The sequence below is a fragment of the Sphaerodactylus townsendi genome, linkage group LG03, assembly GCF_021028975.2.
Source record: "Sphaerodactylus townsendi isolate TG3544 linkage group LG03, MPM_Stown_v2.3, whole genome shotgun sequence".
NCBI lineage: Eukaryota > Metazoa > Chordata > Lepidosauria > Squamata > Sphaerodactylidae > Sphaerodactylus > Sphaerodactylus townsendi.
The window spans coordinates 167004158-167018102 of NC_059427.1; the positions used below are offsets into that span (position 1 = coordinate 167004158).

General features: G+C 51.5%; 1 protein-coding gene across 1 annotated transcript in view; it reads right to left on the reverse strand.

The window, feature by feature from the left end:
- Positions 1–3505: 3505 nt before the first annotated feature.
- Positions 3506–13945, reverse strand: part of LOC125427998 (plasma membrane calcium-transporting ATPase 3) — a 33767-nt gene continuing 23327 nt past the window's right edge. Inside the window, exons 9-11 of the mRNA XM_048487572.1 lie at positions 10498–10605; positions 9197–9379; positions 3506–4601 (exon numbers count right to left, since the gene is read on the reverse strand). Of these exons, the coding sequence (XP_048343529.1) occupies positions 4437–4601; positions 9197–9379; positions 10498–10605 (456 nt within the window). The 3' untranslated portion in view covers positions 3506–4436. The remainder of the gene's footprint in view (positions 4602–9196; positions 9380–10497; positions 10606–13945) is intronic.

Here is a 13945-nt window from a genome sequence, read left to right on the forward strand (position 1 = left end):
CTGTGGGAGAACTAATTTTTGAAGTTTTCATTGTTAGCCTGTGGGTACAAATTTTCTTCATTTTCACTTTTGTGTGTACCTTCCCCTCTTGCTTAGCATGGAGGAATCGGGGCTGTGCATTCATGCACTGACCCCTCATGTTTTCTGCGTGTTCTGCAGGCAGATTCTCCAACTGACCTCTCCTGATCCACATGGAGCAGAATTGATCAGCAGGGGCAATCCCAAAACAATGGCTCTAACTTGGCCAAAGAAACCACCGCTTGCTTGAGACTCTTCCTATTATAGTTCCTAGTTCTTTACCTAAAAGGGATCAAGCCAGATTTCAACGGCGGTGTTACTGATGTGTTGGCAAAAGTCCCCATGGGGTTCTTTTTGCCTTGAATAAGAATGTTCATGTTGTGTCAAATTTTAGGAAATGTGTAGGCCAGACCTGGGCATTATACGGCCCGCGGGCCACATCCGGCCCGCCGGATGACCCTGACTGGCCCCCCTGCCATGCTGGGGAGCGAGGCGCCTTTGAAAGCCCCGCAGAAGCCGGTTGCCTTGGCTGCCGGCTTCTGTGGGGCTTTCAAAAGCGCCTCGCCCCCCTGCCTTTTGGCCCGGCCCTCCACAATATTTTCTGTTTCTTATGCGGCCCCATGGAAAAAATAATTGCCCACCCCTGGTGTAGGCTTTTGGGTTACCAATTCCCCCTTTCCCCTAGCAGGACTCCTTTAGATCCCACAGACACTCCATAGGAATTAATCCTAGATTAGCTGTCACAAATGAGAACCCACACTTCACCTTTGCCAGGTGTGCCTCGAGCTGAATTTCATCCAGCAAAGTTCTTCCGTGCATGTGTATGCAGAACTGAGAACATTCGCTTGCTCATATTCTGCTCGCGAGGACATTTGTTAAATGGCAGGAATGCTGCCAGGAGAGGAATGAATTGGTAACCCTGCCCAGCTCCAATTAGTTTACGGTATGAACACTTACAGCTCAGATGTGGCTAATATGGAATTCAGCGTGAACTTTAAAAAAAACCCATATTAGTGCCTGCAGAGCAAATGCGTAAGATTATCCGTGGGATGGCTAAGCGGGTATGTGGTTATTTATTTGTTTGTTTGTTTGTTTTCTATACCGCCCCATCCCTGCTGGATTGAAGAGGGGGGGGGAGGAAGGGCACGCTGTGGAAGAGCTGTTTTGTGTGGAGTCTCAGAAATTATAAGAACTGAAGCAGTTGTGCTTTTACCAGCATTAGCAAAAGAAGAGGAGAAGTCTCAGAAATGGCTCTGTCTTGAGACACGTCGAGGCAGCTCCCTGTATTAAGGGTGGCAGAGAGGAAGACAGGCAGCCACGGGGCACAGTCCTTTTGGGAGGTTCTCTTGCGCAATGCTCGCTCGTTTCGAGGAGATTTGCACCAGTGCACTTCCCATTGGAAGGAGGAGTTTGGATTATCCCCTGCTTTGCTCAACTGAGAGGAGCCTCAAAGTGGCTTACTAACTCCTTCCCTGACTCTCCCTAGAACAGACACCTTGGCTGGTTACAGACGAGGGAGCTGACCTCCTCTCTGTCCCGCTGCGGCACCAGGTGAGGGCCTAAAGTGCTCTTGCTCTCCACAGGGAAGCCCACCTGCACGTGGCGTCGGTACAAGGCAGTCTGCCACACCAGGGCTCAGGTGCCAGTGTGCTACAGGGGCCTCCTGAGTAATCGGGCAGGCGGGGCTGAGAGAGTTCTGAGAGAACTGCAGCTGACCCAAGGTCATCCAGCAGGATTCATGTGGAGAAGCGGAAAATCGAACTTGGCTCACCAGATTCTTCTGCTCCCGTGGAGGAGCAGAGAATCAAACCCAGTTCTCCAGATTAGAGTTCACCGCTCCAAACCACTACGGTGTCAAACTCGCGGCCCTCCAGATGTTAGGGGCTACAGTTGCCCTCATTCCCTGCTGGCAGGGGATGAGGGCAACTGTAGTCCATAACATCTGGAGGGCTGCGAGTTTGACACCTGTGCTGCTGGCTCTCATAGTAACAGAGGTGAGGGAGGTCTTTGCATTTTCTGCCTCGCCCACCAAAATGTCTGGGGCTGCTCCTGTTTATTCTGTGAGCCTGAAATGACAGCCCTCCCGCTGGGGAAAACTTAGGGCGAGGAAACCCACTTGACATCCACAATGTGGTTCCTAAAAAACGAAAAAAGGAAATATAATTGTCATCAAAACAAAAGAAAACAAACCAACCAACCAAAGACACAGTGTTTCCGAGATGCAAGAGGTGGGGAAAGATCAAAAGCTATTAATGGATTTCAATTTCTCAAGGAGTGACAGCGGCTCACTGGAAGGGAGAAAGAGGGTTTAATATAAAGGCAGCATTGAGAGAGAGAGAGAGAGAGAGAGAGAGAGAGAGAGAGAGAGAGAGAGAGAAATAACTGCTAAAGTGTCGCAAAGATAACAAGGCCATACTCGAAGGTTTACAGTGTAGGGTGCTCCCCCACCCGTTGAAAAGCAAGACCAGTGCATGTTCTACCAAAAGGCACCATGGAGCTACAACACCACATCACAATGCCGGCACGACCCCCAGCACGGCTTTGATTGATTAAAAAAAAGGGAAAAAACCCCACACAAGAGACTTCTGAAAACGTCTAAACAATCAAAGGGCTGCCAGAATACCTGGGTACTGGCTGGGTGGCCGGACAGGAGGGAACGGACAACTTACCTCTTTGGATTTTTCACGGTCATGCCAAAATGAGCAATAAGGAGGGGCTAGGTGGGGGGGGGGGTCTGGTTTGTTTCAAAAAGAGAGTGGGAAGGAGCTAGCCTGGTATCTGGAGTGGGTGGGGAGGTGAGGCATAGGAAGAGGCTAAGGTGGATAAAAGGCTCAGGGGAGGGGGGGAGACCACTTCCTTTTCAGTGATAACGGAAGGGCAGTTTCCTGACATCCCTGTGGGCGTTTTCCACAAGGCCTTCTCTGGCCTCTCATTTCTGAGACAGGCAAAAAGCTCTTCCTTCCCTGCTGCATCCTTCTTCGCAAAAGCCCCTTCGTCCTCTCGGCCCTACCGTCCCAATCCTTTTCACCCTTTTTGATTCAGCCGTGAATAGGATTTCTTCTGACACCCTCTTCCCCTTTTCCTCTGCTGCCTACACTGCAAATTTAATCCAGTTTCAGTCCTGATTGACAATCACTTGGGTCAACTGCAGAACGATGACTGGGCATTTCTCTGCACAACAAACTAATGTTGGTTTTACATGCCAGGCCCTGCTCCTCCGGGACAATTTTTGGAACTGTAGTTTGGGGTAGAGGTTGGAGATTTCCACCTCCCTCCACTACCGCTCACCCAGAACTGCATCTCCCAGGGCTCTGCGGGAAAAGGGACGGGTCATTAAAGCAGTTTCCGTTTGGATGTCTCTATGTCCAGAGTCGTCGTTTTGTGACAGCTGTTTTACAAAAGCCCTTTACAAAACTGCCACCTGGGTTCTTCCAGGACAATCGCGACTGTGAGATAGCTTCCACGCCGGTTTAAATGTGAAATGTAGACAGCAGAGGACACTTGAAGGCGTGAGGTTCTGCGAGCAGAAAAATTCTCCAACGACCGCTGCAAAGCAGCTTCCATTCATTTCAAGGAGGGTTGCTTGGAGGCTGTGTCGGCTGGCTCAAGTCAGTCTTAAGCAGGTATTGGAGATGCGGGAGTGGCTCTGTCCACCACGAAGCCACAACTTAGCCACTGCATTCCCATGTTATAAACTGACTGGTTGTGAAAACAGCTGTCCTCCCATTCTTGGTTTCCTATAAATTTAATCGAGGCCAAGAGCACGTTGACCCTTATCAAGGCCAGCAGTGGAAGACTCTGGATTTAGCTCAAAAATATTGGGTTTGGTCCCACCAGACACTTTCTGGCCAGTTCTGGAAACTTGAGGCTTCCTCCGCACCCTGTCTCCTCCCACCAAATGCTGACATGCAACACTGAGGGACACACACCAAACACCACGATAAACACCAATCACCACTGAGATGTGCGGCTAGGCCATAAAAACGAGGCTAGATCCCCAGCTGGTTACGGCGCTCCGCAGCTTCGGTGCTTGGGACTGGAACGCCTATGCCCCTTCCCCACCAGCTGGGGATCGGGTTCTAATCCTTTCAAAACCGGCAGCCATTGACAGAGAAGGTGAAAGAGACGAGCAAACCAAGGACAGAAGAGGTGCTAGCAGCTAAAGAAGGAGGGGCAAAGCGCAGAAGTCTTATGGCTTTATAGAAGTTGCACGTCCGGCGTGACTGAGACCGGACAGATTAAAAAAAAACTGAAACAAATCATATTGCAACAGTGATTGGGGCAACAGGGGACGAAGAGGGGTGAGGTTGGGGTGGACAGAAGAGAGGGAGGGGATATTGGAAGAGGGCAAAAATAGGATGGGGTATTTTTTTTCTTTGTTTTGTTTTGTTTGTTAAATCACAAGCAGTAAGAGGAAATCAAGACTCACTCCCGGCACCAGCGCTGGCATTTGCGGCGGAGAGAATTACGTGAGTGGGGGTAGAAATATTGGTTACATCGTGCAGTTGGCTGAGGACGGAAGAGCGGCGTCGGACAGCCCCCTGAAAGGAGCCGCTTCTCTTGAACGTGCTAACTACCTCCATCTGCAGGAGAGAAAATGAGATAGAAAATTTGGATGGCAGCGGCTGCAGCGGCTGCAGCGGGACAGCGTGCGCCAGACAGAGTGGGCCATGCTGGGGTTCCGGCCTCCTGCCACAGGCTATGAAGCATCTCGTGCCACAGGCCAGCGGGTGGGGGGTGGGGGGTTGGCACCACCCTGGCGTTCTTTTATGGAAAGAGCAAGTTGCACCAACAGAAGATCGAGGCAATCCCCCCCCCAAGAAGGCCATTGCTTTCACATCCTGCATGTGAGCTCCCAAAGGCACCTGGTGGGCCACTGCGAGTAGCAGAATGCTGGACTAGATGGACTCTGGTCTGATCCAGCAGGCTAGTTCTTATGTTCTTATGTTCTTATGTTGGTCTCTGCCCTGACCTGGGTGGCCCAGGCTAGCCTGACCTGGTCAGATCTCAGAAACTGAGCAGGGACAGCCACAGTTAGTACTTGGTGGGAGGCCACCAAGGAAGTCCGGGGCCAGTACACAGAGGCAGGCCATGGCAAACCATCTCTGAATGTGGGGTTACCGTAAGTCAGCTGCAACCTGAGAGAGCTTTCCACCCTTATTTGAAGGGATGGCATGCCGAAGAGGGAGCAAGCTTGTTTTCTGCTGCCTCAGAGACTAGGACCAGGAGTAATGGATTCAAGGTGCAGAAAAAGAGATTCCACCTAAACATTAGGAAGAACTTTCTGACTGTTAGGGGTGTTTGACAGTGGAGTTCACTGCCTCGGAGAGTGGTGGAGTCTCCTTTGGAGGTTTTTAAACAGAGGCTGGATGAACATCTGTCAGGAGTGCTTTGATTGTGTGTTCCTGCATGGCAGGGGGTTGGACTTGCTGGCCCTTGGGGTCTCTTCCAACTCTATGATTCTACCATCCAACATCTCCATTTTGTAAACCTTATACCCCCAATCCATGCTCAATATTTCCACATGGCAGATTCACATATACTAAGGAGACCAGATTTTATTTCTTTGTAATGTGGTGTGCGAAGCACTCAAGACGTGTCAAAAGTAGTGGAGCACACTGCCTTTGCAGCCCCGGTTGGGGTTTCAGGAAGCACCTCAGGCGACAGGTGGTCAGGAGCGCACGCCTAGAGTTCCCGCTCTGCCCTGTGACAGGCTGGAACCGGGAGCGCCGCAAAAGGCAGTGCGCCCTGTGGCCGTGATGCGTTCTGCTGCCGTGACTGTCTAATCGGGAAAATTAAAACTCGCGAGGACGGACATTGCCCAAGCGCATTCGTCCCGCCAAAAGCAGGACGGCTGGTTACCTTAACATATACACGACCACCAGCTGCACTGGACCCAAAAACCAACGAGGACACCCAGGAAACAGAGACAACGCTGGGTTGCCAGCTGCATATGAGATTAAGGGGCGGTGAGATTGGGGGCAGATCACACATGCAGATGAAATGGAGGGAACAAAACTTGGCCACGATCCAGTTTGAGCTCTTGATCTCCTGCTGGTGCAAAGGGGATGAGCAGGCAGAAGCAGGAGATTCTCCCTTTGGGTGCCAGCAGGCCCCGAGCACCAGGTGCTCCAAACCTCTGGAAGCGCCCTGCTCCCCTCCGCCCTGCTGCAAAGAGCTGTCGGAAGATGCTTCTGCTCGTGCCAAGTGCTTGCAGAGCGCCATTGATCAGGCGGCTGTGACGTTCTGCTCATCTCAAAGGAGCAAAAAATGGGGTTAGTGGGCAGGCAATGGAAGCAGTGCGTAAAATGGGACAGCTGAGGATTGTCTGCATGGAAGCGGAGACCCCCCCCCCCCCCGCCCCCAATCCTGGAATCCGTTTCCTCCCCATATACTGAGGGTAGGAGAGAAGTCTGGTGAAGTTTGCTAATAGGAAGGGGAGTCAGGATTCTTCGATCCTATCTGCATTTCGGACACAGGAATGGCGTGTGTTGCTATTAAAAATGGAGAAAGGAAGTGGCAGGGAGGGGCTTTTCGACTATCTGGCTTTACTCTGGGTGAATCAGAACCTTTCAGTAGGAAGGGAGGGTTGGACACTGGAGTGGGAGAGGGGTCGGGAAGCAGGATCCTCGGGGCTCCTTCAAAGATGCCCTCGGGCAGCCAGAAGAGCTTTATCATCCACGAAGCCAGCGACTTTGACACGCAACATGCCATTGGTCATCTCCCACCATGCTCCGGGCCTGGGTACATCTGAGATCAAAGAACATTTACTCTTAAGGCAAGAACCTTTCCCCCCTCCCCCCTTTGATTAGCTAAAGGAAAAAAAAGAATTGCAAGGCATATATCACCCCCCCCCCCAATAAGGCAGTTTGAGGAAGGCGGGGAGGAGGGCTGGGGAAAGGAAGGGCTGCAATCAAAAAGCATGTTAGAAAACACACAGAAGCTGGACATGGGGGTCTCTGAATCATGTCTCTGGCGAGGGCCGCATTCAAGATGCTCTACATCGAAACTCTGTCATGACTGGAGGTGGGACACCCGGCCCTGGGGAGAGCTCCTCCCACCATAATCAGTGACCTTCATCTCATTTCATGCATATTATTTTGCCTGCGTCCCCAATCATCCGTTTCATTTTCAGGGTCACCCATCAGGGTTCTGAACATCTTAGCGTGTCTTGCGGGGTAATTGGACATGTTGCTGACCTTCACGGTTGCAGAGAGAAGCCCCATAACGTTGCGGAGGTACGCCTCCCTTTCTTTTTCTCTCGCCTTTCCTGCACCCCCCCTCCTTTCCCCCTTTAATTCATCCCCATAAGAACATAAGACCATAAGAACTAGCCTGCTGGATCAGACCAGAGTCCATCTAGTCCAGCATTCTGCTACTCGCAGTGGCCCACCAGGTGCCTTTGGGAGCTCACAGGCAGGATGTGAAAGCAATGGCCTTCTGCTGCTGCTGCTGCTCCCGAGCCCCTGGTCTGCTAAGGTCTTTGCAATCTGAGATCAAGGAGGATCAAGATTGGTAGCCATAGATCGACTTCTCCTCCATAAATCTGTCCAAGCCCCTTTTAAAGCTATCCAGGTGAGTGGCCATCACCACCTCCTGTGGCATCATATTCCAAACGCCAATCACACGTTGCGTGAAGAAGTGTTTCCTTTTATTAGTCCTAATTCTTCCCCCCAGCATTTTCAATGGATGCCCCCTGGTTTTAGTATTGTGAGAAAGAGAGAAAAATTTCTCTCTGTTAACATTTTTTATCCCATGCATAATTTTATAAACTTCGTTACTTATTGTTTTTGGAGGCACCACAGTGCATGGTAGGACTGGTCCCGTTAAACGGTAAGTCTTTCTGATGTAAGACATCCTGAGCCCATTCCCGGAGCAGGGTGGTCTATAAATCGAAGCACATGGATGTGTCCGCCCTGCTGCCTGCAGGGCGGGCAAGGATGAAGCCGGCGCTTTGGCCTCACCGGCTGCCGGGAAAGCACCCGCCCCACTCCAATGGGGCACGCGAGAGGGGAAGCCCGTGGCGCAGCCCAGCCCAGCCGGCCGTGGGCAGTTGGTGCACCTGCCCTGCTGCCTGCAGGACGGGCAAGGATGGGGCCGGCGGCTTGGCTCGTGGAGCCGCAGTGCAAGGGCAGAAGAGCCGCATGCGGCTCTCGAGCCGCAGGTTCCCTACCCCTGGGTTAGACACTCCAGCTCCAACGCCACACTGAATATCTGCCAGAAACAACCTTCAAAACACATATAGGACAATTACCCTCTGCAGGCTGATCACTGCCCCCCCCCCCATTCTGAAGCAAAAAGTCGTGCCAGAAGTGCTCTCGTTTTCCCCGTGGGAACTGAGAAGCATGCGCAGGACGAGAGGAAGCACATTGTTACAAGAAATTTCAGCACCGTAAAGAGGAAGTGCATCGGACAAATATTTTGCCCCGCCGCGCCCTCCTCTCTTGGTGCACCGCAAAGCAGATTTCTTGCCCCGATGCGCTTCTGGTCCCGCCACGCACCAGAGCACTGGTGGGTAATCAGCCATAACGTGACACTGAAGAACCTTGCGCTGGTATTGCATTTTGGCTCTGCAGACAACATATTCTGGGGTTAACCTTTGCCCTGGGAAAGAGGCAACTGCCCCGTGGGAGCCCAGCTCTGGGCAAGTGTGAAGGGCTGGACTTGCAAAGATGTTTGGACCATCCAAGATATCAGAACCGAGACCTTCTTTTTAGCCACAAATACACTGGGTGACCCTGGGACCAATTGCCACCTCAGAATGACCCTGTGTGACGAATAACGATTTTTTGCGATAGAAATACTAACTACTGCTACTGTCGCTCCAGCCACAGACCTACAGTTTCTTCTCTGGGCATTTCCGAGGTGGTTCCATCTCTTTTTTGCTTTTATCGCCTCACCCAGTTAACACTACACTCATTAGCTCTTTCAGCTACAAGAGTTCACCTGGAGTGACTCATGCGGGTTAGCACTAGGGGTCTCTCTCTCTCTCTCTCTCCCCCCCCCACAGGCACAAAGACTAGGGAGAAACCACCATGTCCTGGGATGGGGTTAGAGATAGATGAGGCATCTACTCCTTGGGTTGCTGCTAAAGCAAAGGAAAGGTTGGGTGGGAGGGGGATGGGAGCACTATTGGGAGGAATCAGATGCTAGCAGGCCCTTCCCCTCGGACTCATACCTGGGTCTGGATGCGATTGAGGCCCCGGAACCAAAGGATCTGGCCGCGGCGCAACTCCCGCTCAGCGTGATCAATTTCCTCCTCGTCCTCAGCCATCTCTTCGTCGGTCATTTCGTCCTTGCCGGGACCATGGCCTGCCTCCTTCAAGCACTTGAGTTGGCTGGTAGGGATGCTGGCAATGACCTATTGGAAGGAGCAGAGTTTTTGTTTTGCATTGCCCGCATTTCCACTTATAGAATGAGAATCAGTCGTTGAGGCTAGGAATAGCATTACTCTTACCCTAGGCACCGGAGGGAGACTGTGCATTCTGTTTTTAAAAATTCTCTGTGGCTACGTTGCTTCAAAGCCTTGTGCTGCAATTCTGATAGGTTGAATACACGAGGTTTCAAAGATTCGACCCCTCCCCAAATAAATATTTTTTTTTTAATTATGAAAATAAGCAGGTGAGCTGACGGAGCGTGCTCAGAAAATGGTGTCAAGGAGGAAGTCCTGGGGACTCTTGAGTGGCCCGGGAAATGTTTTAAAGAGATCCACATAGGATTTTGCCCTGAGCCCTGTTGGAGAGGGCAGGATACAAATGGAAACATAAAATAAAGAGGTTTCATTCAAAACATTTTCAGGCTGAAAATAAAACATTTTGAGGAAAAAACTATGCGGAACTCCATGGAGGAAACATGTTATTTCCAGCCTCAAAATGTTTTATTTTGGTTGTTCGGAAAGGGCCCAAGGTTTATAGTGACAATTCCCTCCCAGGTCTCGCAGTCTTCCTTACCTGTTGAGGTAGGCAAGTCCCAGGTTTTGCCGCCCCCCCCCCGCCCCCAGCAATCTAAGTTTTGGGGTTAGAACAGTGGTGGCGAACCTATGGCACGGGTGCCAGAGGTGGCACTCAGAGCCCTCTCTGTGTGCACGAGCAAATAGAGCCCCCCCTCCCACACATCTAGGCTGTCCTGGGCCACTGGGCTCAATTATTAGCATTAAACCAAAGACCTAGATTTGGGGAAGCAGTAATTCATTCAGCTGTTTTCTTTTAGATCTCAAATCCTGCAATTATTTCCCTTCTACCCAATTTTGTCAATAGATAGTCCGCAAAAGGTCTCCAGTTTTCTGTATTACTGTCCCTCGATAAAGCTGTTAGCTTTGCTGTATCTGACTATTCTGTGACATCATAACCCACGTCATATTTCAAAGTCAAGAGGGCTTGTGGTGCAAAACGAATCCCTGGGTTGAATTCTGGGGCGCTTTGTCCCAGGTTAAATTCTGCGTCACAGCAGACACATCAGCCAGAAGGAGGGTTTCCTTACCTGTCCCCAGACGAGTTCCCCGAAGCCCACAAACAGACACCAGAGCCATTGTTCCGCATTCAATGGGGAGCAGCTGAATGGTTTCCCCCCAAACTGCACAATAACTATCTGTGTATAAAAGAAAATAGAGATGCTGGGAACAACTAGCCGGGAGGAGGGAGGCAAACTTCCATAATGGAGTCAATGTGCGTGCCAGCTGTCTGGCTGCCAAATCTTTACTGGAAGAGGCTTAGCAGTAACCAAGTTCAGGAAGACTGGAACCAGAGCAGGTGCAGAGCAAGAGGCAGCGGCATGGGTGGTTTCTGCACAGCCCAAATATCACGGCCCGAGGAAACTATTTATCCCATTTTGAGGAAGAAGTTTGCACAGGGCTCTTCCCCAAAACAGGTTCCGCCCATTATAGTTCCCTCAACCCGGGTTTTACAAAAGTCGACAAGCTAGTGTAACCCCCATGCCCAGAATGGGTTGACCCAGTAAGGGGGTGGAGACTCAGAGCAGCAGAAAGGCTGAAAGAGCTCTTTGCAGAAGAACAAGGCTACCAGACTCGGACCTTGATTTCTATAAGCCCTTAACACCTTGTTAAGGTAATTGCAATATTTGTTGGGAACTACTGGGAAGGTAGTTGTTGTTTTTGCTATGTTGTAAATGTTGGAGTTTATTGTTTCAGGGTTTTCTTTTGTGGTTGTAATGGGTGAGAGTTCTCCTGGAGACCTTCATCATGTTGCAACCTGTTCATCAAGCCCTTGGAGTCTTCAGGAGCCAGCCAACTTGCAAAGAAGAATTTGGACTTGGCAATATCAGTAGACTGTAAATAGAAGGACTTGAAATGCAACCTGAACAGGACCTTGAATTGTAACGTTAAATGTTGATGTTTTAAAAGTGTTAATTGTAAAGAAAAGTAAACCATTTTGTTGTTTAAAAATTGTTGTTGCAACTCATTCCAAGTACTGCCCCACAGAACCCACAAGCTGAGGTTACACTAGCGATTTTTTTTTTTGAGAAACCAAAGAAGCCGCAGCAACCCCAACTGTTTGCAATATCTTCCTAGAGGGGTGAAATCTCCAGTGCGTAGGCAAACAGGGGAAATTGGCTTCATTAATAACGTGTAACACTAATAATGTGTTATTAGTGGGCTGTGCAGAAACTACTACTGACAGGAAAGAGGTGTAGGGGGGGGGAATGGCGCCTTCTCCAGCGCCCCCCCAGGCCCCCTGCACCCGGGGGCAAGGCTCAGGGGCATGGCCCCGCCCCCTGGGCTCCTGCAGCCTGGCTTCTGCCCTCCCCACAGCCTGAGGAGAGCAGGAGCCAGCCTTTAGGGATGTGCTTTTAAAAGCACAGAGCCGGGGGCTTGGGGGGGGGCTGCTCAAGCCCTGCCCCCAGCTTCTGTGTTTTTAAAAGCACGTCCCTGGAGGCCAACTCTTGCTGTCCCCAGGCTCTGTCCTGAATTAGGATGCCAGGCAGAAATATCAAGTTACAGCAGGAAGCTGAGTCTAGGCCAGGGGTAGGGAACCTGTGGCTTGAGAGCCGCATGCGGCTCTTCTGCCCTTACACTGCGGCTCCACGAGCCGAGCCGCCAGCCCCATCCTTGCCCACCCTGCAGGTAGCAGGGCGGGCGCACCAACTGCCCACGGTCGGCTGGGCAGCGCCGTGGGCTTCTCCTCTGGCCCGCCCCATTGGAGCGGGGTGGGCGTTTTCCCGGCGGCCGGCGAGGCCGATCCACCGGCTTCATCCTTGCCCGCCCTGCAGGCAGTAGGGCGGGTGCACCAATGGCCCACGGCTGGCTGGGCCACGCTGTGGGCTTCCCCTCTCGCCCGCCCCGCGGGTGCTTTCCCGGTGGCCGGCGAGGCTGAGCTGCTGGCCCCATCCTTTCCCACCCTGCAGGCAGCAGGGCGGACGCATCCATGCGCTTCTCAGAATGAGCGGAGTAAAAGGTAAAAAAACCCCTATATATAGTGTTATCTTTATTTTAAATGTCAAAAATAATTTGCGGCTCCAAGTGTTTTCTTTTCCCGTGGAAAACGGGTCCAAATGGCTCTTTGAGTGTTAAAGGTTCCCTACCCCTGGACTAGGCAGAGAGTCTGTCGAGCAACTTAAGTGTCAAAGTCCCATCTGTGGGTCAGAACACACAGAGGCAGCAGGTCAGAGGCAACGTTGCAGCAGTCAGTCATGTGCTTCGTCGGGTGCAGGCTGATATGCTCCATGAAACTCAGGGGCGTAAGGAGGCAGCCCTGGGCAAACTGTAGCCCTGGGCAAAACCTGAGTTGGATGCCCCCCCCTACATGGGTGGCCACCACCCACCTAATTCAATTTTTTTTTTTGCACCAGGATATTGGTGCCTGCAGGGGGTGCATTTTTGGATGTATCGGCACCAAAATTTCAGGGTATCATCTGGAAACTGTCCTTATGGTATCCCCAAAGTTTGGTGCAGTTTGGTATAGGGGGTCCAAAGTTAAGGGACCCCTAAAAGGGGGTGCCCCCATCCCCCATTCTCCTTTGCTAAGGAGATGGGGGCTACCCTTTTGAGTGGGTCCATAACTTTGGACCCCCTGAACCAAACTGCACCAAACCCTTGGGGGTGCCATCGTTGACAGTCTCCCAGATGATACCCCGAAATGCTAAAAGCTGGGATACATCCAAGAATGCCCTCCCGTGCAAGAGAACATCCCTAAATTTGCCTTCCAAGAATCTTTGTTCTGCATTGAGTTTTCTGCATTGCTGCCAATAAATGCAGGCTGGGGGGGGGCATATTTCTGAAGGCACAGTCTCAAAACTTTCAGGGTCCCCATAAGGAGACTTCCCTAACGATACTTCCCAGGTTTGGTGCAGTTTAACTCAGGGGGGCCAAAGTTATGGACCCTCAAAACTGTAGCCCCCATCTCCCATTAGCTCCCATTGGAAACAATGGGGGATAGGGGCACCCCCCTTTGGAAGTCCATAACTTTGGACTCCCTGAACCAAACCCTCACCAAACCTTTGGGGTATCATAAGGACAGCCTCCTGATGATACGCTGAAATTTTGGTGCCGCTAGCCTAAAAACTGCGCCCCCTGCAGGCCAAAAATGGAAAACCACTAAAATACCCAAAAACGAACCCAGCATTTTGATGCCCCCCACAAGGTGATGCCCTGGGCAGCTGCCCACCTTGCCCAATGGGCATTACGCCAGTGGTGAAACTGCTTCACAGAGGGTCTTCCAGCACGTCAGTCTTCACCCTGTGAAGGCTCTGCTTTCCCCTGCTGCAGAAGGGGCTTTCTTTGAGCTGGCAGGCATGCGTTTCTCCATTTAACTTGCAAAATCTCCCTGTTGACACGGGCGCTCAGTTCCGCTAGGTGCACGGGTCTCTGCAACTGGGGCAGGGCTGGATGCACAGCCTGCTTCTGCAGGCATTTCTGGTTTCTGACTTGCCTGTTGTTCACGTGGTGGAGCCTGCAGAGGCCCTGGCTGCTCCA